Source organism: Thunnus thynnus, chromosome 10, assembly GCF_963924715.1.
Source record: "Thunnus thynnus chromosome 10, fThuThy2.1, whole genome shotgun sequence".
Lineage (NCBI taxonomy): Eukaryota > Metazoa > Chordata > Actinopteri > Scombriformes > Scombridae > Thunnus > Thunnus thynnus.
In genome coordinates, this window is record NC_089526.1 from 13,782,032 (window position 1) to 13,808,528 (window position 26,497).

General features: G+C 40.8%; 3 protein-coding genes across 4 annotated transcripts; 2 read left to right on the plus strand and 1 right to left on the minus strand.

Annotated features, from left to right (window-relative positions):
- The first annotated feature begins 686 nt into the window (after positions 1-686).
- p3h3 (prolyl 3-hydroxylase 3) lies at positions 687-10,995 on the plus strand. The gene is made up of 16 exons (XM_067601128.1): positions 687-1,261; positions 2,165-2,349; positions 2,460-2,618; positions 4,982-5,174; positions 5,255-5,386; positions 6,963-7,105; positions 7,234-7,323; positions 7,405-7,457; positions 7,549-7,628; positions 7,711-7,838; positions 7,936-8,031; positions 8,140-8,290; positions 8,434-8,551; positions 8,660-8,735; positions 8,830-8,970; positions 10,373-10,995. The coding sequence occupies exons 1-16, from the start codon at positions 973-975 to the stop codon at positions 10,526-10,528; spliced, it is 2,190 nt and encodes a 729-aa protein (XP_067457229.1). The 5' UTR covers positions 687-972; the 3' UTR covers positions 10,529-10,995.
- A 3,077-nt stretch (positions 10,996-14,072) lies between these two features.
- Positions 14,073-21,512, plus strand: gnb3a (guanine nucleotide binding protein (G protein), beta polypeptide 3a). Its single transcript, XM_067601130.1, has 9 exons — positions 14,073-14,283; positions 17,309-17,429; positions 17,645-17,790; positions 18,046-18,109; positions 19,366-19,528; positions 19,651-19,717; positions 19,809-20,010; positions 20,108-20,324; positions 20,442-21,512. The coding sequence occupies exons 2-9, from the start codon at positions 17,373-17,375 to the stop codon at positions 20,546-20,548; spliced, it is 1,023 nt and encodes a 340-aa protein (XP_067457231.1). The 5' UTR covers positions 14,073-14,283; positions 17,309-17,372; the 3' UTR covers positions 20,549-21,512.
- Positions 21,513-22,071: 559 nt separating this feature from the next.
- On the minus strand, positions 22,072-24,856 carry cdca3 (cell division cycle associated 3). Of its 2 annotated transcripts, none has more exons than XM_067601132.1 (6): positions 24,751-24,856; positions 23,884-24,034; positions 23,674-23,794; positions 22,652-23,584; positions 22,485-22,549; positions 22,072-22,336 (listed from the first exon to the last, which is right to left on the minus strand). In XM_067601132.1, exons 2-6 carry the CDS (start codon positions 24,013-24,015, stop codon positions 22,244-22,246), a joined length of 1,344 nt encoding a protein of 447 aa, XP_067457233.1. In that variant the 5' UTR covers positions 24,016-24,034; positions 24,751-24,856; the 3' UTR covers positions 22,072-22,243. The 2 variants fall into 2 exon arrangements, with proteins under 2 accessions (XP_067457233.1, XP_067457232.1); XM_067601131.1 differs by having other exon boundaries at positions 24,746-24,856.
- Between the last annotated feature and the right edge of the window lie 1,641 nt (positions 24,857-26,497).

Genomic DNA, 26,497 nt, shown 5'->3' on the forward strand with positions numbered 1-26,497 from the left:
ATTGCAATCCTTTTAGTGTCAAAGTCCCTTTTTTTGTTACTATTCTTGCACCGCAGCTAAACAGGGAAACACTGTCTGAGGAAACATAAAGAGGGAATTTATTGGTAAAAAGACTGTAAATGTGGCAGATATATACTTGATATGACTAACCCAGACTGCTGAAGCCTCATACAAGCGTCAAATCAACTTTTAAATGCATTTTTGCACAAAATGACTGTGTAGACATGGTGTGGATTTTGGCCCTATCACTTACATTGAAAGCACATTTGAAGCAGATCGTTTAATAGCCAGTAAAAACAGGAGGAATAATTACAGCAAGGAAAACCTCTTTCAGTGTTCATATGGGCACCTGACTGTTGTTTAAAGGCAGACCTGAATAATTGCGAATATGTCCTTTAACTATTTACCAAACAATGAATAGTGGTTCAACCGCCCTTAATTGTATATTGTATATTTACGGTAACGTCCGTTGAGCTCAACGAACGTCTTCCTCTAGCGGTCCCCCCACCCGCATTCCGCGAAGAACCGCCTTACTCTGCCTCTGATTGGCTAATACTCGCTGCTTTCGTTGATTAGATTGGTTAGATTTAGGAATAGGGCGTGTGTTATGGCTCAGAGCCAATCAGAGGCAGAGTAGGGGCGGGTCTTGCCACAATACGGGTGGAGAAAAAAAAATAACACCTCGCGGCCGCGTAGAAGTATTGCAACCATGGTAACGTGTAGTGAAACACGACGTCCAGCGCAAATACCCTAAACAAAATCATGCTAAATCTAGCTGTTAGCTCAATTTAAACAAACTTAATAACCAGTCTAAATGATTACGACGAGCTGTAGTGAGCTGTTGCCCCTTCTTCAAGATTGGGAGGAAACTTTTTTGGACCGCAAACTCCTTCGTTCCCTAAATATTTCCCAAACTAGTCCCTCCTCTTCTGCAAACTGCGTCTCCTCCAGAGAGTGCTTGTCTCTCTGACCATGGCGCTGCTCTTCGGCTATTTCACTGTATACGTGGCGTTTCATATCTTTATCTTAGCAGTATTTAATTTAACCTCAGCAAACCAGGGTAGCGGTAGCGTCTTGTCACTGCTGCAGCCGTATGATCGTTTGTATTATAGAGGGGTACGATCATACTTTAACGAGGATTGGGGAAAGGCTGCGGAGCTGCTGGAGAAGTCCATCGTAACCAAGGAATCACTGTTCAGGATCCGCAGGCAGTGTCATGATAAATGTGTGGCAGCAGGACGAGATGCATTCAACAAATTGGGTAAAATATGAGGTTTAAATAGTGTATGTGTGTGTGTTTGTGTGTGTGTGTGTGTGTGTGTGTGTGTGTGCGCGCGCGCGCGCGCGCGAGCGAGCGTGTGTGTGTCTTTGTGGTGTATAGTGTTGAAGTGGACTTAGTGAGTGGTGTACCGGATTTATTATAATAAACGTGTTCAGCTGTTATTTATTAGCAATTTGTTCATCTATATGAATAAATCAAGTTAAATTTGTTTTTAAATAATACAATATACTGTATAGAAAATGCACACATAGTTGGTAACATTTTAAGTAAGTGTGTAGGTTCATACATTACTTTGCCATAGCTTATGCAATGTATACATAAATTTTATGTATTTATATATTCAAAAAACACTTGAAAATTTTACTTTTTGCTTGTAGCTATCCAAATGTTTGGGCCTAGCAGTAATCCAGATGTTAATTCGGGATTATCAAGTTAAAACTAGATTACTAACCTATGCCTGCAACTACCCTGGGGCCCCAGATCTCCAGGGGCCCCAGAGCTGTAGGTTCACTGCCTGTCAATTGAGTTTTGGTAATTTAATTGCAAAGTTGTTAGAGAATTTGCACCACAAGAAAAGCTATATCAGCTAAGGTGGTTCCTGCGTTATTAGCTAACCTTGTGGCTCTGTCTAGTTGAGGAGCCTAATGTCAAAATCTAGTTTTAAGATTTTTAATAAGAAGAATTAAGAATTACTAAATTGTAAAGCAATAGGATAACACAGGTGTGTACTAGAGTGATACATTTATATAGTTTTTGCATTTATTATTACCATTTACAACAACTGAACAGTGAAATGTTTTGCATAAATGACCTACTGGATGAACTGTTTGTATGATGGTATATGTGCCTCCCTATAATGAAGCATCTTTTCTGTTTTGTCAGACACTCAAGAGGGGAGTCTGTGGGACCTCTGGGCCTTGGATTGGGTGCAGCAGAAGGCTGAGTGTTTGAGGTTCTGTATTGGACGCTCTGTCACCCCTGCAGGACAGCTTCCTGTCTCTACAGACATAGAGTATGAGTTCAGCACTCGCAACCCCTACAACTTTCTGCAGGTCACATACTACAAGGTAAGCTGTTCTTAAGGTAGTCATGAAGGTTTATGGCATACTACTGATGATAATTTATCATCAGTATTATCATATTTAAAATAACATGTTCTCCTCTTTCTCCACATCAGTTGGAGAAGTTGCAGAAGGCGGCATCAGCGGCTCAGACCTACTTTGTGGCCAACCCCAGTCACCTGGAAATGAGGAACAACATCGAGAAGTATAGAAGGATGAAAGGAGTGGCAGAGGAAGACTTCCAGGACAGAGAGCTTGAGAATGAGAAACACTGGGTGAGGAGGGGCGGAGTGGGGGTGATGGGTTTGAAAATAAGAAGGTAGTTTTGTATCAGCATGTAATTTTGGCCACGATAGGTAACTGCAATGCTTAAACTTCCAAGCCCAGAAATCATATAATGATAATAGGACAGCAACCAACAATTATTTTCATTATCGATTAATCCACCAATTATTTACTCAATTAATTGATTATTCATGTGGCCTGTAAAATGTCAGCAAATTGTGAAAAATGTCCATCACAAGTTCCCAGAGCTTTTCTAAATGTCTTGTTTTGTCCAACCATGGTCCAAAAACCAAAGATAATTGATTTATTATCATAGAAGAATTATGAAAAACCAGAAAATATTCACATTTGTGAAGCTAAAACCAGTGAATTTTTGCCATTTTTGCTTAGAAGTAGCTTAAAACGATTATTTGATTATCAAAATCATTGCCGTCATTTTAATCTTCTAACGATAATTGTTGCAGCTCTATAATGGACTGTCAATAAACTGCACTGGTTTGCCATTCAAATACCAAATAATTCTTAAGGGAGAACAGAGACACAGTATCTTATGGTCCTGCTTTTCATGGACAGAGTATTTTACAGTTTAATATTTGATATTAAAAATTCAGTTGATCACTTTCTGTGGATTTAGAATTTTATAAACTCATCCAGGTTTTATGGGATAAACAGGTCTGATTTATTAGGTCAACATCTTTAGGAGGGTTGGGACAATTCTCTGTTGCCTGTTTGCCGTTCATTGACTTTAGCTCAGCATTTAATACCATCATTCCCTAGACTTTGACTAATAAGCTGAGCTCTCTTGGACTGAGCACCTCAATGTGCAAATGGATTTTAGACTTTCTGAGGAACTGGACACAGACAGCCAGAATCCACACCTGAAACACTAGAGCCCCCCAAGGCTGTGTGCTAATCCCACTACTTTACACACTGCTGACCCACGACTGCATGGTGTCGTGGGGCTCATCACCAACAACAACAAATCCACCTACAGGGACGAGGTGAGACAGTTTGAGATCTGGTGCAGAGGCAACAACCTCTCTCTGAATGTCGACAAGATGTAGGAGGTGATTGTCGACTTCAGGAGGGCTGGAGCAACTCACTTCCTTCTACAGGTCGATGGTCAGACTATGGAGATAGTAAACAGTTTTAAGTTCTTAAGTTCTCCCTGCACATCACAGACAATCTTTCTTGGAGTCAGAACACCTCCTCCTCAGCAAAGAAGGCTCGTCAATGCCTGTACTTCCTAAGAAGGCTAAAGAGAGCTGGTCTGTCCACATTCATCCTCTCCAGGGTCTACAGATGTACCACAGAGTCCATACTGACTTTCTGCATTACTGTTTGGCATGAGAACTGTTCAGCTGCAGACAGGAAGGCCCTGCAGCGGGTTGTGTAGATGGCCCAGCACATCACTGGGACCAGTTTCCCTACCATCAATGACATTTACACAGAAAGGTGTAACAGAAAAGCCTGCAGCATCATGAAGGACTCCTCTCACCCCTTTCAAGGTCTATCCGAGCCACTGGCTGAGCATCAAGTCCAGAACCACCAAGTTCAAAAACAGCTTTTTTCCACAGCCTGTTTATCTCCTGAACTGTCCCACCTGACTGCGGGTTGGACAGTTCAGGAGCACATAAGTACCGCAGTTCTCAAGCACTCAGACACTTTGATGTTTCTACACATAAATCTTAAGTGTAGTTTCTAAGTTTGTTGCTCCTGTTGTTCTAAGCTGGTTTGTATTGCTTGGTTTTAATTTACTTTAATTTAGTTTTTATGCTCTATTGTCCTATGCTTGTTTTTATTGCTTTGTTTTAATTTATTGTTTTTATGTATTGCACTATGGCCCTGGAGGCACTATATTTCATTCCTGCTTTTTGCATAACCTGTAAAGACAGGAATGACAATAAACTTGAACCTGAACTTGAACTTGAGGCCCAATAAATAAAAAGTTTTATGTAAGCACACACTCTGAAGTTAACTAAATGGATACAAAGAGAAATATTTTGGAGATATAACTGAGAGAAGCCAGCTATGGCCTGAGGGACTGAATTCCTGTCTCTCTCACTTTCCACTTTCTGTGATTCAACCGTGTAATCCAAACCTGGTTTTACTCATTGAAGACCTCTACCTGAGCTGATTTTGTCTATTTAGACACTCTTGTTACAACATGGTTAGGCTTGTCTGAAATAGGCTTAAATGGCCCATGTAATTGCATGCACTCATGGATTAAAATGTCTGAAAAAAGTCTATGTTTCTACTTTTATCTTCTCTTAACACAAGCCAGTCTAGCAGCATCTGCATTTTGAATCTATTATTGATCTATTATTCTGTCTTTACTTGTCACCAAATGCAGGTCCTGTATGATTCTGCACTGCAGTATGAGGCCTCCTCTGACTGGCCACAAGCAGCAGAGAAATGGAAAGCATGTGTGAATGAAACACTGCGGCAGACAGAGGAGTGCAGGGTGCAGTGTGTGGTGGCCTCCCAACGGCTGCCAGAGGACAGGGGAGTGGACAGTGTTGACGGCGTGTTCGAGAGAGCTGCGGGTAAGAAAAAAACAAAGCTTTACTCTTTTGCTTTGAACCAGACAGAAAGAGAAAGAAACTATTTTTTCTTTTCCATCTAGCTCTTTCTCTCTCGCTGCTCTCGTGCCAGCAGTCCTGTGTTACTCAGGTAGCCACACGTCCCGGAAGGATTTCAGCCCAAGAGGATTTCCTGCCCACACAGCTGGAGCATCTGCACATTGTGCAGTTTAAAGGTTGGTATTTGGAGGTCAAACTGAAGATCATTTCATTTTTAATGAAACATTGCATGCATCAGTGCCCTAGTGGCCCTAACCCTAATATGCCAATCTTCCTCCAAATTGTCTCTGCTTCATGATCGCACCACATTCACTCTTGAATCCTTAAGTGCCACTTCTCCTTATACACAAAGAGAAATGAATAGGCCAAGTGCACACTGTGTTTCACATGCAGTAAGAACCTTGAAGTGCTCTTGAAGATGAAGACACTTGTCACAGAAAAGAAAACATTTTTCAGCCACTCCTAAGAAGAGCAAGGAGAGTAACATTAAAAGCTTTTATATTAGATTCTTTTTTTTTCTTTTTCTTTTCAGATAATCTAGATGAGCTGGATGAATTTTACAGCCTTCTTAATGTTAGAAATAGCAATGTTAAATTATCACTGGAATGTTCCAAAGAACTAGTTTGTTTCTTAGATTTGACAATTTATTATAAAGGAAACAATAACAATGTACACTTCACTTTATATTATACTTTATTACGTTGTGATTCTTTTCATCATTCTATTTCATCTTGTTTAAGAAATAATACACCATACAGTCAGTTCCAAATGGTCAGAAGGCTCTATGATTTGGAGATAGATTTTGATAGACAGTCTCAACATACAACACAACATGTTAGATTTTACAAGTAAGATGTGGTCTTTGGGACTCCAAACAAGCTGCTCAGTCAGCTGCTCCAGAAAACTGAAAAACATCCCAACAAAAGGTCTGAAACAGATGTTGTGATGCGTTATTATAAAATTAAATTGGGATATTCTCAGGAGTTACCTTGTGTTTAGGGAAGTCTTTTCTGAACCTCCCAAAATGTCCTACAGGCGTACACCTGCTATTAGAGACAAGCTGATTCATAGTAATGCACCGCCTAAAAAGTGAAAAGGAATGGTAAAAAGACCCATGGGCACATAACACTGCCTGAACATTCTGCAGAGGAAGGATTTCTCATATTTAAAGACAGGTAAAATATACAAAAACAAACAATTCATCAACTGTAACACTGCATAGGCAGCGTATCGCCTCACTTGTCCCTGTAAATTACACATCAAAGGCACCAAGAGACCTCTGAAAGACTGTGTTACAACACTTTACTGAACATTATGTCTGCAGCAACAGTTTCTTTAGAGCAGAATGAATAGAATATGTTGAACAGTCTATCAGAGGGGGTGACTGTCTAAAAAAACTGCTGCAGAGGGAAACTGATTGGATTTTTAAATTTGATTCATCAGTGTATCCAGCTTTGAATGAGGAAATAGATTATAAATCCTTCTTCTAAACAATGTTCTTAATCGTACTTATTGATGGAACTGCACCATCCTCAGTGATATGATTTATATTGTCATTATTTCTTGTTTATTTAATTTATGATAGCTGTGTTCTCTGTATCTTTATGTATATAATATTTCTGGTGTATTGTCCATTTAGAGCACACGGTGTAAACAATCAGTTTTATAATTAACACTCTGAATGAGACCCTGTGAGGTCGATACCGGTTGACGTTTAATGCCGCCTCATTTTGCATTCCTGCTTCCCCACAGCTGGAGATATTAGAGGAGCAGTGCAGACGCTTCGCTCTCTCCTCCTGTTTTATCCCTCTGACAAGGACTCCATAGACAACCTGCAGCTCTACTACGAGACACTAGGAGGAGACACAGAGTCACAAAGCACACCGCCTGCTCAGGTACCATTCACCACTGTGTTTGTAATAATGACCTTTAATTTATTCACTTGCAGACTTTCAACTTTTCAATGCTTTTTTTCCTACTTTTGTTCATCCTGACTACATGTTTCTGTATTTTTATCCTACAGGAGATTGCCAAATATGTTAATCGGTCTTTACAGGAGAAGAAGCTACTCTATTTTGGTATGGAGAGCTTAGATTTCAGTTTCATCGACCCAGTAAGTACTGATGCCAAATATATATACTACTGTGATGCACAAGTGGAACAACTGTAAAACTAATAATTGTTTTCTGTGTAGGATCTTTGGACTCCGGAAGATGTTGTACCTGAATCACTCAGGGAGGTCTGGAGGTAAGACCGACCAGAAGAGAAGTCATTCAGTAACGTTAGCTTTAGTAAAAGTTAATGATATGTCAACTCAGGGTCTTTTGTGTTCCTCCAGAGCTGAGAAAGAGAAAATGAATGAGAAAATGAAAGAGGGCGAGCAGCAGGAGGAAGTGGATGACAGTGGGTTTTTTGCAGGTAAGACAATCCTTCCACCTACTTGTTTCAGTTTGTAGCAGCTTAGATTTTACCCACCCTTTCCTATTCATCTTTTCTCCAGGTGGTCCGATCCGTCAGGTGGGTGTGACCATCACCATGGACGACGAGGTTCTGAATGGGACCAATCGCGTTGTACTCGACGGAGTCATGACCGAGAAGGAGTGTGACAGAATACTGCAGTTAGCAACAGTAAGTTGAGATTGTTAAATAGTGAGGCTTTCCCAGATACACCACCACACACTCACCTCCCATTTATTTACCGCATGACACCTCTTGTTTCTGATAGGCTGCAGCATCTGCTGGAGATGGTTACCGGGGACGACGGTCTCCGCACACACCTCATGAGACGTTTGAGGGGCTGACCGTCCTCAGGGCTTTAAAGGTGGGTGAACAGGGGATAATGCAGGCAGATATATCACACATTTTTAAGTTGTATTTTCATGAAGATAAAGTTGAAATTTGTTGATCCTCTCTGTTTTTTCTTTTGCAGTTGTCTCATGATGGCCTGGTGAACCAATCAGACGCTAGGCTGTTACATGAGCTGGGCGAGAGAGTGAGGATCCTGCTTCATTCCTACTTCAGGAGCCCCTCAGGACTCTTTGTCTCTTTTACACACCTGGTCTGCCGCAGTGCAATCGCAGGTAACACTAACAGTAAGCTTAGGGGAGAACACTGTTAGACTTTATTCCCATGTGGATTTACAAGGTTTCACAGAGTTCTGACTTTGATATTGTGAACTTAAGTTGTGAAGTGAAGTTGTCTGTTTGATTTTCTGTGCCCTCAGGGGACCAGGAAGGCCGGCTGGACCTGTCTCACCCTGTCCATGTTGACAACTGTCTCCTTGAGCCGGAGACCAAGCAGTGTTGGAAGGAACCACCAGCCTTTATACACAGAGACCTCAGGTACACAAAATGATTTTATCTTTATATCTTCATTATCATTATCATGTTTTATGGCAATTTTATTTGTTTCAAACAAATACTAAATTGAAATTGCATTTCTGTCCATAGTGCCATTCTCTACCTGAATGACAACTTTGATGGTGGAGAGTTGTTCTTCACTAACAGGGATGCCAAAACAGTAACAGTAAGTGATTTTTTAAAACTTTGACTTCACTTCATTTCATGATTTTTTTAAGTGTATTTGCTTGACCTGGTGAATTTTTGACCTTTCCCTACAGGCCCGAGTAAAACCCAGCTGTGGTCGACTAGCAGGCTTCTCCTCAGGTCCAATTAACCCTCATGGTGTTACTGCAGTGACAAAAGGTCGGAGGTGCGCTCTGGCCCTGTGGTTCACCAAGGAGAAGCTGTACAGGGACATGGTGAGCGTTATGATGGCACGCCTCTCTGACTTCCTCCTCAGATCTGACCTTTTGCCTGCAGCCATGTGGTTGTTGGTGTTGTGATGTCAGTGCTGGGTAACAAGATCAGCCGGAGACAGAGTACAATGCAAATCTGGTGGTTGTCTTCATGTTTTGTGATTCACAATGCCCGGTCTGTGATCAAACCATGGCAGTGTCCTTTGGGTTGATCACATATCTGCTTGGAAAAAAAATGAGTCATTCAGTAGCCATAAGGATGTTCAAGTATCATAATTTGTTATAAATGTATGCCATCAATCAGTTTGTAGCACAAATTGCAGTGTCCTCATTTGGAAAATAACATAAATACCAGAAAGTCCTCTGAAGAGTGGCTGTTCATTAGTTTAAGGTGCAGTGTGTAGAATTTCGTGGCATATAGCAGAACAGACTTGGCAGAAATGGATTATAATAATCATAAGTATTTTCTAATTAATGTATAATCCCATGAAAATAAGAATCGTTGTGTTTTCGTGACTTTAGAATGAGCCCTTTATATCTATATTGGGAGCAGGTCCTCTTCCACGGAGGCCGCCATGTTACACCACCAAGTTTCTATAGTAGCCTAAAACAGACAGACCAAGCACTGGCTCTAGAGAGGGACTTTCATGAGTTTCGCGGCCACCATAGTTTCTCCCACACATTTGGAGGGGGAGAGGTATTCATTTGGTTGCAATCTGCAACCTCACCGTCCTTTAAGAAAAGATAATAATCTTTAATACTTACATTACAGTGGCTTACCCAATTCAGTGTTGGCTAACTTTTAGCAGCGGGTTTGTCTGTCTAACCTATCTTCACAGTGAGATTACACAACCTTTAAAGGAAGAAACAACACATCCTGCTTCTTAAAAATGAAATGTTGAATTCACAGGATTACTTCAGTATGTTTTGGTTTTGCTGCTACAGCCTTACTTGGTCTGGTATCACCACTAGCTTATGTTTGCTAATATTAGAAAAGCATAGGTACGATGCTTACAACATTTTATTAATAATAACTTTATTGATACAGCACCTTTAAAAACAGAGTTTACAAAGAGCTTTGACAGACAAAGCAAAAGCAGGATGCTCAGGAGGCATCATAACAAACAAAAGGAAGACAAAATTAAGGTTAAGTTAGGATAAAGTTCAAACAAGAAGACAAAAGAAGAAAAAACATGTAAATATAGATTAATATCTCCCAATTGTTCCTTGATGCCCCTGTTCAGCAGAAGCTATATAGTCCCACTGTAATAGAGGAGAGATTACTGGTTTCATAATTCAAGGATATAAATTGACAGGAATACACGTAATCAGTTTCTCCCAAACTTTTAATGTAAGTCAGTATTTTCCCATCTATTAATTCTGTACTTCTGTCTTTCTCCTCCAGGAGCGAGAGGAGGCGGAAGCCATGTGGGCTGCGGATGGACAGAGTGTGGTGAAAGAGGACGAGGAGAAGGCAGACAACACCGCCAACGCTCGGAGCCAAGCAACGGAGAGGAGCAAAGGGAGAGGCAGGGTGACGGGCGGCAAAGATGAGCTGTGAGAGCCAGACCAAACCTAACAGACTCAACCACATATTCATCTGCATCCACTCTAGTGGAACAGGACCAAACTACCTGCTCATTACACCACTCATCAACTCCTCTGTGTTTTTACATCTTTCCAGTTATTCAGACTCATTATCTTGCTGCCTTAACTTTTTGTAAAACGTCTTGCATGTGTATATACTGTATTTATACTGTATATGATGAACATAAGTGAAGGAAACATTGTCCTTTCCATTCTCCAGGTCAATCTGTGTGTGCCGTGTGCCTTATTGACAGTTCAAAAAGAGCGATTTCATTCCCTTTGAATATGAAGAGAATAAAAGAAGAAATAAATGTGACTCCCTACCAATGTTGCATGAATACTGTATTTCAAATGCACACGAGTGAGGAACAGAAAGAGCATTAGAGCGAGAGAGAGAGAGAGAGAGAGAGGACAAAAGGGAGCAGAAAAGTGAAAGCGAGGCTGTGTAATCTATTGAACGATTACCTCACACTCTCTGTGGCTGCCTGCTGATTAAAAATAAGAAATAAAAGCCTATATACCTCTCTCAGTCTGTTCCTGTCTGTTAAGAGTAGGAGCATGTGATAAGATATGCGATTAGTTACATTAGGGTAGTGCGTCAGAAACTACAGTTAGAAGGCAGTAAGTGGGAGAGGAGGGAACAGTGAGAGAGGTGCGCAGGGGGGAAGAAAAGGATAGAAATAGAGAGATTACTGTTAATCCCTCATAAATGAGTGCATTTGTTTATGAAGCTTAAAAAATCTCCCATTTAGAATATGGAATAGTAATCCAGCGAGAGAGATCATTTAATCATTCACGTCCAGCGGAGTGACACTCTTGACCACCCGCTTCCATCTTATCCTTCCCATTACAACCAGTGCCTCCCTTTCAGCCCCCTCCTCTGCTTCGTCTCGTGCATTAGGTACCGAGTCAAGTACTGTTTATGGCCCATATTAACACTCTCACTCCCCCCCCTGTGTTATAATCCCCCGCCGCCACAGAATTGGGTCGGCAAGCCTGTCTAATGGAGCCTTGGTTTTAACCTTTTCTTTCCCTCACACGCTGAAACCGTGCAGCACCCTAAAAGTGTGCATTAATCTACTCTTAAGTAGGTGTTATGTCTGTATAATGCATCTTAGATATCCTCACACTAAGCACTATGACCGTCTACTGTTATAATTACACAGAAAAGCATGCAGTCTACCAGCCATGTGATGTCATCTTTCCATATTTTATATGATTAGCAGAAATTATGTAAGGCCTACCAGCATAGTTACAAAACTGAAATCAGAGCATCCTGTTGTCACTATAACTGAGGGTTGTGTTATGTGAGTAGTTGACAGGATCACTCATCTCTAATGTTGCACTTCCTTGCACCGTCTGTCCTACTATTTGTGGCCCAAACCATTTATTAGATATCTACACAGTTTATGGCCCTTTCTGAAGGGTGTTTAACATCATTTTTAAGTGTAATGACAAACTGAGAGTAAATGGAAAGGGATGAGGATCAAGATTCAGGTCTTTATTGTTCATCCGTGTACAAAACAGTTGTTTGCGTCTGACCGATTTGTCATTTAATGCCCGCACCCCCCACTGCCACCCCACACCCCATTTATTCAAAACAAGGCCAAGAGGTCAGACACACATTATGGGCCGTATGGTCTAAACGCAATCTACTCTTCTTTTCTCTGTTGTACTGTACAGAGATATGGCTGATGAGAGTCACTTAAATAAAGACTTTAATGTCCAGTGTCGCTCTGGGAGGGATGCTCACATTTTTCCATCTTTATTTATCTTCTATTCCTCTCCTTTTCTCTATTTCAGTCTTCAATTAAATACAGTCGTTGCTATGACACTGCCCCAGTGTCAAATGAGGCATATAGTGATGAATGAAAGATGAATAAATAGATTATATGTAAAAAAAAAAATATGTCTAAAATAGTGAACACAATGAAGTCACAGAATTAAAGAGATGATTACATTAAAATAAAACAATGAGTTAGCATTGGGACAAACTTTGATATGATTTTTCAAAAGATAAAATAATGCAAGTTTTCATCAAGAGAGGTTAAAGTAAGGATAATGCATCATTGATCTTTAAATAGTAAGCCAAAGTCTCTCTCTTTTCTCTCTATCCTGGCCTGCCTGTGCTCGAGCGAGCAGAGGTTGAAACTACAGAGCTACATTTACCCTTACTGAATCAGGAAGTAGCCAAGACACACAAACACAGACATACTACACGCTTGCATAGAGATGTACGAAAGCGTGCAAACACGCAAAGGAGTCCACATTGAATCAGAAGCAAAATAAAAGATCATGATCAGCTGGTGAGGACTCAGGCTCTGTTTCATCTGAAATTAATGTGTTCTCCTCAGTTTCCTACATGGTTTATTATTTCAGGTGTGTCCACTTAAAAAGCAGAGAGCAGAATGAAACACACTTATGGTCAAGCTATAAAACTGCATATACAAACAATAAGTGTTTCGACATGTTTGTTCACAGCAAACTACTATGTCCTGTAGAGACAATTCACATTAAACAGTATGTAAGAATGGTGGCTGACTCGCTCTCCTGGCTGTCAAAAGTTGATTTAAAGAACTTTAAAGAAGTTGAATCAGAGAGAGAAATGGGTAATAAATCAGCAGGAATTCCCTGAGTGGGAAGTCAAAGTTATCAACGAAAAATGGTCTCACTGTCTTACTCAAGACCACTTCAGACGCGTGATATCTCAGGTCCTTTGGGTGAAATGTGCCCTTCCTTCTACAGTAACTGAGCCACACTACTGCCTGAAAGTACTGACTCATGTTTGTGAAAGTGCTGCTGTTTCATAACTAATACAATTGATTCACTTTGTTAGATAAGGGGGGAACAACAGTGGTGTGCACACTTTCTAACGGACAGGGGTGAAAATGAAGACGGGCACTTCACGGTACAAGGGTTTGTTTTGTACTGTGGTTACACCAGAGCAGAACTGGGGCTAACCAAAGGGTTATTTGGTCCACTTCAAGGGTCCCTCTGGAGTAGCATAAGGTCATTAAGAAGGAAAGAGACACAGACTATAGTGCAGTTACAGTAGCACATATCCTGCAAGTGTCCATGCCTCATTATCCTGTAAGTGTGAGCTGCAGTTATTCCCTTTATCACCACTTCACCCTGTCTGATCTCTGCTCTACCCGTAAACTTTCTAATATTAGCTTCACCTCGGGTTTACAAAACACAAACCCTCCTGCCAGTCATAGATCTTTTAAAGACCACCTCAGCACCATAAAAAGCCATGTTCCCAAGTCCTCTATTTATCTTATTTCCCCTCCCCTCTGTGATTTCCATCTCTTGGTTTTTGATTCGGATTCACCCCAGCTCATGTCTTGTGACCCCATAACAACACTCTGCACCTTGTTTGGTCCCCCCCCCCGCCCCCCCTCCCCACCTCACCCTGTCTCCTCTCCCTTTCTGTCCCCCCCCCACCCACCACCACCACCACCACCCCACCCCTCTTTCTGTCCATCCCAGGGTTTATCCCCTTATCACTGATCTCCCTTCATCCCTCCAATCCTCATCTGTTCCTCATAGGAGCAGCGGAGAGAGTGAGCGAATATAGGAATATCACGCTGTGTGTGATGCCAAAAGTGAATAAGCGGGAGAAAGTGTAGTAACAGTCGGGCTGAACTTATGACAACGACCAGAGGGAGACTCCTGGAGGAAGAGTGATTAACAATCTGCCAAAACACCCTGAGAGGAGTCCGCTAATTGGTGAGTGCATGGTCATATGCTGCTGTTTGCATTTTTGGTTCTTGTGTGTTAGTGATGATGGCAAGAGGCGTTAGAGTCAAAGGGTCAGAAATTGGGATGAAGGATGACATTAATTCATAATTTGGCAAAAATTCCTGGAGGAATTTTTTGACTGTCATGATGTCACATTTCAATACCAAAAAAATGTCAGTTCATGAGTTGAAAAGTTGTTGATTTTAAAAATGCAGCACACTTTCAACATAGTGTACTTGTGATCTTATTTATGACATGTTTTAAAAGTAATATTTAAATATCAAATATCGAAATGCCATTCAAAATTATACTGACACACATTAAATGCACCTATTTGTGTTTTATCTTGTGGCACACACATCAGAAGGATTTAGATCAGGGATCAGCATACAACGCTGGTTTTGTCGTATGGACTGATAATCTGAGGAAAAAACAAACTCCTTTTGTTGTCTGATTCTTAATACTGTCAGGCATAATCTGCATCATGAAAATAAGTTGAGCTGTTTTTCTGGATGTATCATGTAGTTTTTGAGCGTGGAAAGTTTAAAATCAAGGCAGTCAAATTTTATGTCTAAATCATCGACTGTCGGAGAAAATGACCAGGTAGCACAGACTAGCTGTGGGAGATAGGGATAAAATTCTCTATTACAATATGTATATTATATTTTATATCATGATATCAATATATATTGTGATGTACATGTAGTTTCTGGAGACTCTGAATGCCTGTTTTTGGATATTCCAGTGAATTAAATACCTGACAAAAAAAGGTACGTCATCACATTGATGCAAAATCATATAAAAATCCAATATTACCATAAAACAGTCCCGGTTGTTGATTTACAAGATTGAGCACAATAGTCTAACACACCCAGAGATATTAAAGAGATTGCTGAATGTTAAATGTTACGGCAAAATCGACAAATTTATCTCATGGTGCGTACCGTCATATTACCCAACCCTAATACGCACACAGTAAGTTTAACGTTAACTGGCTATGAGCAAAAAAAGGAAGCTACTACACAAAAGGCGTCACTTTATAGTCATTTTAATCCAATTAACAACATGTCAGCATTACGTTTAAAGGTTTTGTGTTGCAAGTTGGACTTTCACTTGTAACTGGCCAGGAGCGCTCAGCTGAAGAAAAGATGCAAACTCCAGAACATCTGCAGTCACTGGTCAGACTCAAGTTCATAGGCCCGGTCACACCGAAAACCCTCCACCTCTCACAACTCTCTCCGTCCCGTTCCTCCTCCTCCATCTGCCCCCTCCCTCATTCTCATCCCACTATCTACCCCCCCTTCCCCTCATCCCCTCCCCATCCCTTTCTCCATCTCTTATCCAGATGCAAAGAGCAGTCAGTAATCGGATGAGAGCAGATTTGATTCAAAAGGCTTCCCTTAAAATCTCAGCCAGTAGGATTTAAAACTCACTCTCCTGCCTCGCCTCTTACCCTCCACCCCCTCCTCTCCCTCCCTTCCCTCCCTCTCTTTGACGGTGCTAATGCACTTCACCATCCAGCAACCCCTAGCAGTCATTTAATCACATGGAACAATGGCAGGGTCCCAGGAACAGAATGGCAAAAGGGTAATAGCACGACTAAAACACTCAAGCATTCATTACAACACTCATTATCGAAGCAATTTCCCATCTGGAATAAAGGCCTAAAATCCCCTTTTACCAACTTCAGGGACAATGTAGTCATCAGCAGTTTAAGGCTTTGACACCCATACAGTAGCTGGCGGCTGAGATGTCTGAAGCACTGTGCTACAATGAAGGCCTTAAATCAGCACTCTTAATTTAATTCCAACATGTTTCAGGCAATCTTACATTCACTTTCAGCATCACACATTGATAAAGGTTAGAGCCCACTGGCAAACAATTAAAGCAAATCTCTTTCTTGAGTCACTCCCTCCTTTACTCCCATCCTCTCCTTTTCACTTCAAACAAATTCTAGGCAAATCCACCTGGTCATGTGCTTTGACAGGGACACTCATTCAAATAGTGAAAGAGAGAGAAAGAGAGAGAGAGAGAGAGAGAGATTGCTGCAGGGACGCATATGATAAGATCCTCGCAAGTATCCCCTCCTATCAGTTTTCAAGGTAAGATAAAGGAAATAGTATCATGTCAATTGATTTCTTCATAAGGGAGAAAAGTCCTTTGTAGTATCAATTGGAGGTTGTTCTTGTGGAGGTTGGTTATATTGTGCCGCTTTACCGTGAAGACAGTGTCATGTGTCATGCGTTCCTCTTCAAACTGCTCTACTTCTGTAACAGAGACACATCTGAGATCGTGACTCTGCCTTTTTCACTTGTGCCTTGATTACATTTGTTACACTGTATGACTTTGCCCCATTAGGCGATTGGTTTACTGCTAAACATTGCTCATTTAATCATGACATTACCAAATTCAATAGCCATCAACATTAGGCGAGAGCTCACTGGAGTGTTAAACGCCACAAAACCCCTCTGTTACTGTTTTTTTGCAGAGAACTGAGAGCTGATACGGTGATGACATTATTACAGGACATACTGGTTTGTGTGTACATTCAGGGTGAGGATGTGTGCTCTCAGCAGGTGTCACTTCTTCTGAAGAACAAAATAATTTCACACTGGAATATTCATACCTCCTACGTGCGTTTGTGTCTGTCAGTGTCTGCGTGTCCACGCAAATGTGTGTAAGGGTGTGTTCTGCGGGCTTCCGGTGTGTGTGTGTGTGTGTGTGCGTGTGTGCTCCTGTGTGTTTATGAAAGTTTGCAAAGTAGACAGGGGCAGTTTGACTTGCAAAATAGCACTTACTTGGAGACTGGAGCTAGGGAGGATTAAAATCGTCCAGGTAGGTGCAGGTAATGAGGTATTAGTACAGGGAATTATGTTACTAGAAGACTGAGGGACACATGACAAAGTTTTTTAAAAGAATTCTTTTCTTGAATGTTTTTTTTTTGTTTTTTTTGAATAACTGAATTCTGTTTTTGTTGTTTCCCCACCTCTCTTCTTCCTCTTCTTCATTCCAGGATTATCAACTCTCCTGTCATCTCTCCCTGTCTCCACTGGTGACAGCGACCAACAACCATCGCCATGGGTGAAATGGAGCAATTGCGAAAGGAGGCGGACAGCCTCAAAGACCAGATCACCGTCAGTAGGCTCATCTATATCATTTGTCAAAAAAATCAAAACAGCTATGTTTATCTTTAACATTATGAGGCTTTGCTTTCCATCATGACCTGAAGATGTGTTCTTCAAAGAAAATCCTCTGACATATCTCCAATTTGAAGTACATATTATTCATGACACATCTTAGGTCAATACTGACACTAACATGACCGTCTGTGTTTGTGTGCGCTCCCCAGGCAGCTCGTAAGGCGGTACAGGACACCACACTGCAGGAGGCGGCAGCTGGGATCACTGTGGTGGGCCGTGTCCAGTTGAAGACCAGGAAAACACTAAGGGGTCACCTTGCCAAGATCTATGCTATGCACTGGTCCACTGACTCCAAGTAAATACACAGCATATTGTGCACAAGTTTAAAGAATATCTGCCATTTAATTTCACACCCAAGATTTGATGTTTTTATATTACATTTAGCCCAAAATTAGAGTGAGGCAGGCCAGAAAATGCAAGAGGGAATTCTAATTGGTAGATTTGATTCTGGACGACACACATTGGCTTTAACTGGATGACTTAGTGAGAACATGGTTTGGGGCTGTTGTTAATTTGTCACTAACACCTTATATGTATCCTCCACCACCAGGCTGTGTGTCAGTGCGTCACAAGATGGAAAACTCATCGTGTGGGACAGTATCACAACCAACAAGGTAGGAAAGAACAAGAGGGAGGTGTTTAACAATAAATGGTGGATGTAGGCAAATGTTGACAGTATGAAGCCATGAAACTGCTTTCACAGCTAAAACTGAACCAGGACTTAAACTTTGCAGAAGACATTCACTCTCACACACACAAAAATACATGTGTACACACATGACTGCACATGACAGCTTGTCTTTAGTATTTCTGTAAACATACATGACTAAAACTAGAAATACCGCCTCGCAGTTGTACACCTCCGCCAACCAGTCAAGTTGCAGTTTACATTCATGTCTGTCCAGACTCATATAACATTTGTAGTGAAGACTTTGAGGGAATTTAGTAAAAGGTATTAAGTGCATTTTCCTTGTATGTGTTCACATGTTTGGCCAATAAAGTTGATTCTGATAGTACAGAAGTTGTAGCCATGACAGTAGACAAAGCTTCAAATATGGATGTTGCTGCAAAGAAGGTCACAATCTCTCCCTCTGTTCCTGAATTATGGCATTGAATAATGGCCAGAAAAGTGTTTTTGCAGAACATTATGATGTCACAGTGACCTTTGACATTTTGGATATGAAATGTCATCACTTCATCATTTTATCCTATTAGACATTTGTGTGAAACTTTGTCATAATTAACATATAAATTCTTGAGTTATGGCCAAAAACATGTTTTGTGATGTCACAGTGACCTTTGACCTTTGACCACCAAACTCTAATTAGTTCATCCTTGAGTCCAAGTGGACGTTTGTGCAAAATGTGAAGAAATTCTCTCAAGGCGTTCCTGAGATATCGTGTTCATGAGAGATGGATGGACAACCTGAAAACATAATGCCATAAAAAAAAGAAGAATGAAAGAAACAAGAATCAAAGCTTAAAAAAAACATCTTCAGGCATTATTTATTAAACTCAGCTAATCTACTTCAGCAGGATTGAGCAGGTGTGGTTTGATCAGATTTAACTGACAAAGACCTAAACAACCCACAAACTGTTGTCAGATCCTGATTCAAATGTTTCTAAATCCTGGTTGGTGCACGGATGTTTTTCTTTGTCTAACTGTGTCCCGCCCACTTCAAACCAGAAAAACAGAAATCTCAAATACTGAATAACCAAAACTGTGCTAACTTTGGCAGAAAATACTTTGTTCATGGAAGACGTTGTCGCTCACAGTGTTTGTGTCTCCCATTCAGATTAATTGAAGTCCGTTTCTGTGGTTTAATGGTGGAAGACAAAGAATCTCACTAAGTCCTCTGTGTGTCCCCCAGGTGAACGCCATCCCTCTCAAGTCATCGTGGGTGATGACTTGTGCCTACGCACCTTCGGGGAACCTAGTGGCTTGTGGCGGTTTGGACAACATGTGCTCCATCTATAACCTCAAGGGCAAGGATGGGAACGTCAAGGTCATGCGTGAGCTGGCGGCACACACAGGTAATTAAGCCTCTTTAAAGTCACCGATGCTCTAATGTTGGACTTGAGTGGGTAGTTCTTGGATTTCATATTAGACAACTGTGTTATGTGGAGCTTCATATAGAATTTCTTTGGTTGCCCAGGTTACCTGTCCTGCTGTCGTTTCCTAAGTGACAGTGAGATCATCACCAGTTCTGGAGACTGCACTTGGTAATAATATAAAGATATAATTTACTTGAGGTGTACAACCATTTCACTGTCTGCTGTTAAAACCAGATTAAACCCTCCTTGTTCCTTGCAGCGTACTATGGGACATTGAGACAGGGACCCAAAAGACCATCTTCGCAGGACACCAGGGAGACTGCATGTCCCTGGCCGTGTCGCCAGACTTCAAGTTTTTCATCTCAGGAGCATGTGACTTTACGGCCAAGCTGTGGGACATCAGGGAGGGCGCATGCAGACAGACCTTTGGAGGCCACGAGAGTGACATCAATGCAATTGGGGTGAGGATGAGGAGGATTTTAGTTCTGCTATGGAGACTTTTTTTTGCTCAAAGCAGACCTAGATTTCAACTTTATCCTCCTCTTTCCATTTCTCCAGTTCTTCCCCAATGGTAACGCAGTGATAACAGGATCGGATGATGCCACCTGTAAGCTGTACGACCTGAGAGCCGACCAGGACCTGATCACCTACCAGGACTCCAGCATCATGTGCGGGGTGACCTCCCTAGCCCCGTCCCTGTCTGGACGCCTGATTCTGGCCGGCTACGATGACTTCAACGTCAACATCTGGGACTCACTGAAATCTGAGAGAGTGGGTGAGTACAGGCGGAAAACAGAGGTGGCATGAATTGAGCAATTGATTTTTTTGCAACATTTTCAGTGGTAATTTTTCCAGCTAACATCATGTTTTTCTCTTCTGTGTGGTGCTTCAGGAGTGCTGGCTGGTCATGACAACAGAGTGAGCTGTATCGGAGTATCGTCAGACGGCATGGCGTGTTGCACAGGATCCTGGGACAGCTTCCTCAAGATATGGAACTGAGGCTGTTCCTCGCCAGCGAGCAGGAAGAGAGCAGTTAATATCTGCCTGGGAGAAAGTGGAGATTTTTTTTAAAAAAAGAGGGAAGAATTTGGAGTTTGAGGGAGGGATGAAGAGCCACATAGGGTGAGAAGAGGGTATTTTAATTGTGCCAAGCCCTAATGTTGGAGAGGGGTTGTAATGTGAGGAATTTCTCTTCTCTCTGTCACATTGCACTCTCACCTTTCTTCTCACTTTATGAATTTGGGATGGGACAGGGGTTGGGTTGGGGGAGTCTAAGAAAAGATCATTCCTATCAATAGTTAATTAAACTGCGGTTCAAATTGATAACATATTCACATATATTGCAGCAATTCAAAGATCACACAATGAAAACAGTTGCCAAATGGAAATGGTAGCACACTGGATGAGATAGATTTGAGTATGTGTCAAGTTACAGCCCGTGTAGGTTCACACTAGATATACTAATATGCTGTGTTTTCTATCGAGCATAAGTTATGTCAAACGAATAATATGAGCATTTGCGTTTTTGTTTCAGACTGTTGTTTGTTCTTAGTTTTGGTAGATTCCCTAGATGCTTACATTTAATTCCTTTCCATTTTCTAATTTCAATTAAAATTGAGTTATAGTTTGCAGATGTCTACATTAGTGTTTGAGTTGTTTTGTATGTGATTGATGGACAATATTTACCAGGTTTTGGGGTCTCATCATTTGGACTAAACCCCCCCGGTAACTAGACCTGAAAAGTGCTTTGAGTCAACAGTTGAACTGACAGATGGGATAATAAAATGGTCTTCATGGTTCACTAAGCACTTACAAAAAACAAAAAAAGATGACCCATTTGTCTCAGGACAGGACTTTTTGTATGACTGTTATGTGGATGATAACGGCTATTGTGTGCATATGAGCAATACATATGAATGTGTACATAACAGCTTACCTTTTCCTCTGCGTGGTACCAGATAAACTTGAAGGACAGTTCATGTACATACACATAAGACCTGACTAGAATTCGGACTGCCTCTTTTTTCCAAACACTGGATACACAATGTGCAAAGTAAAGCAATACTACCTTTCTTAAAGACTGTCTAATAAACATGGGATTCTGCATTAGACATGTCTTTATTATGTTCTGTGTTTAAATGTCTATTTTTAGTCCCACTGCTGGATATGGAGTGAGCCATAAAACAACAGCGATTTTAATGTTTTTACTGTATATAACCTTTAGTACATTTATAATATTTGGATAAATACTCAAATATTTGTAAGATCCTATGGATAGACTTAAAAATGTTCTGTTTCTAACAAACTGCTAACAACCAGAGGTAGGGAAGAAAAAGCATAAACAGGAGTTTCACAGCCAGGAGTAGTGCAATTTAAATGGCAAGTGTGAGTGTTTATTTTAGAAACTTTATAATTTAAAAGTTGGACAAAATTAAGTTATTAAAAAAAAAAAAATCACAAGGAGCACAAAAGAAACAATAGCAAAATGAGTTTACAACCAATACAAAGATTTAGAGCAGAAATATGTATGCAAATAATTTTATTTATATTTACAAAAAGGACAAAAAAAAGGATGGAAAACCACACAAAGTGGCAGTCGAAGAACACACAAAAACAACAATCAGTTAAAGAAAAACGTACACATAAAAACTTGATATAAAAATAACAAGATTCTGTACACATTTCTGCAGTGCATCATCTATTCTCCTTATCCAGAGCCACTGCCAGCACTCTGCGGTCCATCTGCCCGAGCCTCTGCTTATCGGGGGTGGACACCTTCTCCTTCATCTGGAAGTGAGGAGAACATTACAGCTCAGCGGTTAATTCAGTTTCTGTGTTGGGATTCATTTTTGGACAACTAAAATCACAGATATTGCTGTAATGAGTCAGAGGTGCAAATTAAAGTTAGTATCACTAGAGTGCTTGTGTGCAGTACCTGAGGACGGTCCCTGGGCGAGTTGGTCTCCTTGAGGATCTGCAGCGGGGAACGGCCTTCAGTACCTAGAAAAATAAGAAAAAGCGGAGAGAAAATTAAGCAACAATAATATAATACAATATAAATATTGTTATAAATAACGCAAAGCCAAAAATCTTTATACACACCCTTCTGCTTCAGTTTTCCAGACAGTCCCTTGTTTTCATTGGTTACATTCTTGACAGCCACGCGGACAGCAAGAGGAGAGGAGCCTCCTTTTCCGCTGCGCCCTTGCACTCCTCTGGCTCTCAGCCCAGTGGCACCAAACCCTCTTCCCAACCACTGTGGCTTGAACACCACTTGACTGGGACTCTTTGAGTCAAATTTGGGGCAGCGGATACTGGTGCAGACTTGTGGCTGCTCTGGGCTGGTGACAGCTGGTGGCTCTGATGGGGTGGATGCAGGAGGCAAAGAAGATTCTTTAACAAGATCTTTTGTTTCTTCAGGAGATGGCACTTTCTCTGCTTCCTCTGGCTGTGTAGGAGATGTTGGAACTGGGGAATCAGCTGGATCAGTGGTTAGGGAAGGCTCAGAGGGGGACTCTGGTTCAACAGTGACGGACGGAACGGCATAAGAGTGATCCACACTGCCCTTGAGTGGCTCGACATCCTCACAAGGCACTGGGGATGAAGTGCTGTCACGGTGCACCTCAACAAAGATCTGAGATGAGGTTGCTCCCTCGTGGCAAGTTATCAGGCTCATGCTCAGTCTCTTGTTAAGTGGAGATTCTGTGGCTTCTTCAGCCTCCTCCAGGCTAATATCTGCCTCCGTTTCTATTTCCACCTCCACCTGGGGCTCCTCAAGGAGCACAAAGGGGCTTGTGTTACCCGCACTCTGGAGAGAGGTCAGCACAGGGGTGGCCAGGAGGTTAGCATGCTCAGCCAGTGAGCCAAAGTTGCAGGGCAACTGAGGAGTCAGAAGGGGCTCAGTGGAAGCCAATTCCTCATCCTTATGGACCTCCTCATCCTCCACAGCATCTTTGAAGTGTTTCTGAGGGGCTTCATCCTCCGTCTCATTGTGGAAAAGCATACCCAGCCGACGAGCAAAGGACCCAACTGTTGCTATAAGGACAAATAAAGATAAACGTGTTACATGGCATTTTTTAGGCGATAAAAGCCAAACTGAAAGTTATTGTTTACCAAATACTTACCTCTCATGACATCTCTGGCAGGGGTGCGGGAAATGCCAACAGAAGGTGAGCGAGGATCACTGAAGGCCAATGGACACTCACTTTTCACCTCCACAGGAGCTTTAGACACAATCCCACCAACCTAAAAAAATATTTAGAGTTGTTTATCCGTTTTAGATACCCCCCCACAGTTTACAGTATGTCTGGTAGTGGGTCATGCAGATAATCTACCTGAATAGGTGTGCGATCGATGCCCACTGAAGGAGAGCGTGGATCTATCAGATGACTGACTCGGGTGTTCTTGATGGCCGGTTCTGGTTTTACTGCTGCAGGCACAGCAATCTTGCTCTCACTGGATCCCATGACGCTTATTTATTGTTACCTGGCTCACAGGTAAATACAACAGAATAGAATACAACTTTATTGTCTACAAGCTCACGAAAACATAAAAAGCACAACAACAGAACATGCAGCATAGAGAAAATATGGTAAGAAGACACTAAAATATGAAAACACAATGCACTAGAAATATACAATAAAATACTAATTGTTGTTGTAACAACAAGGCCACCAGTGCATTTCCATACAATGAGAAACTTGTGCTCTTCTAGATGCTCCTCAGTAAAGTTGTATACAGCAGCCATACTACTATCACACACACTGTATAGTATAAACAACTTAAAACAAAGCATAAAACACAAAAATTAAATAGTGTGGAGAGAGATTTGTGGCTCAACCTTTAAATTTAAAATGATAATTTAGTGCCTGTATATTCTGAAAAAGAAACCTCGTACACTGATACATGATTTCAAGTTTACTGCAGCTTTGCATTAACTATTACAACATTTATGCAACGATTAAATAATTAGTTGTGAATCAAAGAGCTAGCAAGCAAGTTAACAACAAGCTAGCATAGCTAACGCTGAGGTCAGGTCAGTTAGCTTGAGATTTCGTCATTTCATTCATGAAATCGGGGGAATTCGTAACGTTGCGATAGTAACTGTCGGTATTAATTAATTTGAATGAGTTAGTATATACTATTTTAACTTATATGCACCGAGACGGACAGTTTCTTATATATTTTGTAGCTTACCTTACCACGGACACAGTCGATAAAACGTTGCTGCTGCTGTTGCTGTTGTTCCTCCTTTCACTTATTCCACACTTGAGATAAACAGGGGCGACACGCTACTTTTAAAACATTTAAATGGCGGGGTTGCGAGCGTGTTATTTTTGAATGAACCAATCAGCATGCGCGTCTTCGCCTCCTTCTCGGCGCTGATTGGTTCAGAGCACGGCGTTCCAGAAGTGGGCGTGACGTACGGCTGATAACATATTTGAACGTTGCAAAATAACAGTACGTGCTCAGTTTATGACATGTGGAGGGAAAAAATGTCACGTTACTTATCCTCCTGAAACATGCCACTCCCTTATTTTATTTTCTTTCTCTTTATTGAGTGCATCATCTATTTATATATTTATTTATTTTTGTCCAAAATTCAATTACAAACCTTTAGGGCATGTTTCAATAATACAAAACGTACATTGGTGTTGAAACAGTACTAAAGACAAAGAAACAACAAATACAAGGGGAAAAAAACTAAGACTGGGGGTCCTATTCAAGCAGCATAAATAAGTCCAATAAAGAAAACAGTTTCAGGGCATGCATTGAGGAGATTTTGCAAATATCTTGAGTTCATTCTTCCATCTGTTGATATGGGACTTAACCTTTAAATATTTACATATATGAATGAAGTGTTTACCCAATAAAATCAAGTTGTTTACCAGAAGATCCAATTTTTCTCCTTCATAAGAACTCCAGCTTTAATCGACATCGCATTTAGAGGGTGCAGCAAAATGTCCTTAGATTGAAGCTTTGAAATGAAAGCCATTCCTGCACAGGTTCACACTATTGACTGTATATAAATATATATTTATATTTATTGTATATAAATATATATTTATATACAGTCGATGATTCACACTGGAAGGACAGCCTCAATTATCCCTCCACAAGTTGTTATTCTATTTAAATCTTCCATACAAGAAGTGATTGGGTGGACAGATGTCATTCAAAATTTTAAATGTCACTTGTTTGCTTTAGGTAGGATTGGATATGGACAGATATGCTTCCTTATTTTCTTTGTCTCTGTTTTCTTGAAGAACATATTTTCTTTTCTATTGAGTGCATGAATGAACATGAGGTACAGACAGTCTTGGGATGCAAACAACCATGCAAACCATGCAAACAACACATAAATGAAATGAAAGATACACCCATATAACAGTTTTTACAGCCGTCTGTAAGAGCTACTCACATTCTTTATGAAAAACTGAGAAGACATTTACATTTATGACTACAAAAATGACTATAAAACTTAGCTAAGAGTGTTATAAGGTTGATTATGTAAGCTTTTTTCTTTCTGTTGTCACTTAGAAACCCAAACAGTACATGTGTATCGGGCCACTCCCTTGTCAAACTGGCTGAAGGAAAGATTAGATTTCATGACTTGATAATTTTTAGGGAAATAAGAGAGGACAAAGCACAAAAAATATATCATGACTTTCTACATTATCTGTGGAAATGCATTCCCCCCCATTTCACTTTGTAACAGAAATTAACTTAAACATGGAGGCTGGAGGGTGCCAATCATTATAGACTTCTACAGTGTTTGTATATAATCCATTAATGAATTTTCAATACATCAAATATAATTTAAATGTAAATGGATACATTTATTGATAAAATAATCAAAAGGCGATTACATTTGCTACTTAATAATTGCATTTCCTAATTGAATTGACTTTATTCCATTAACTTGTGTATCCGTTTATCATATTTAAT

Bases quoted from the DNA above. Each gene is read 5' to 3' on its own strand.
- p3h3 (XM_067601128.1), top strand. From the start codon at position 973: ATGGCGCTGCTCTTCGGCTATTTCACTGTATACGTGGCGTTTCATATC. The intron at 2,350-2,459 runs GTAAGCTGTTCT...TCTCCACATCAG, and splicing joins TGCAGGTCACATACTACAAG to TTGGAGAAGTTGCAGAAGGC. The intron at 7,839-7,935 runs GTAAGTTGAGAT...TGTTTCTGATAG, and splicing joins GAATACTGCAGTTAGCAACA to GCTGCAGCATCTGCTGGAGA.
- gnb3a (XM_067601130.1), top strand. From the start codon at position 17,373: ATGGGTGAAATGGAGCAATTGCGAAAGGAGGCGGACAGCCTCAAAGAC. The intron at 17,430-17,644 runs GTCAGTAGGCTC...TGCGCTCCCCAG, and splicing joins GCCTCAAAGACCAGATCACC to GCAGCTCGTAAGGCGGTACA. The intron at 20,325-20,441 runs GTGAGTACAGGC...GTGGTGCTTCAG, and splicing joins ACTGAAATCTGAGAGAGTGG to GAGTGCTGGCTGGTCATGAC.
- cdca3 (XM_067601132.1), bottom strand. From the start codon at position 24,015: ATGGGATCCAGTGAGAGCAAGATTGCTGTGCCTGCAGCAGTAAAACCA. The intron at 23,585-23,673 runs GTAAGTATTTGG...TTGTCCTTATAG, and splicing joins TGCCAGAGATGTCATGAGAG to CAACAGTTGGGTCCTTTGCT. The intron at 22,337-22,484 runs GTACTGCACACA...CCTCACTTCCAG, and splicing joins CGCCCAGGGACCGTCCTCAG to ATGAAGGAGAAGGTGTCCAC.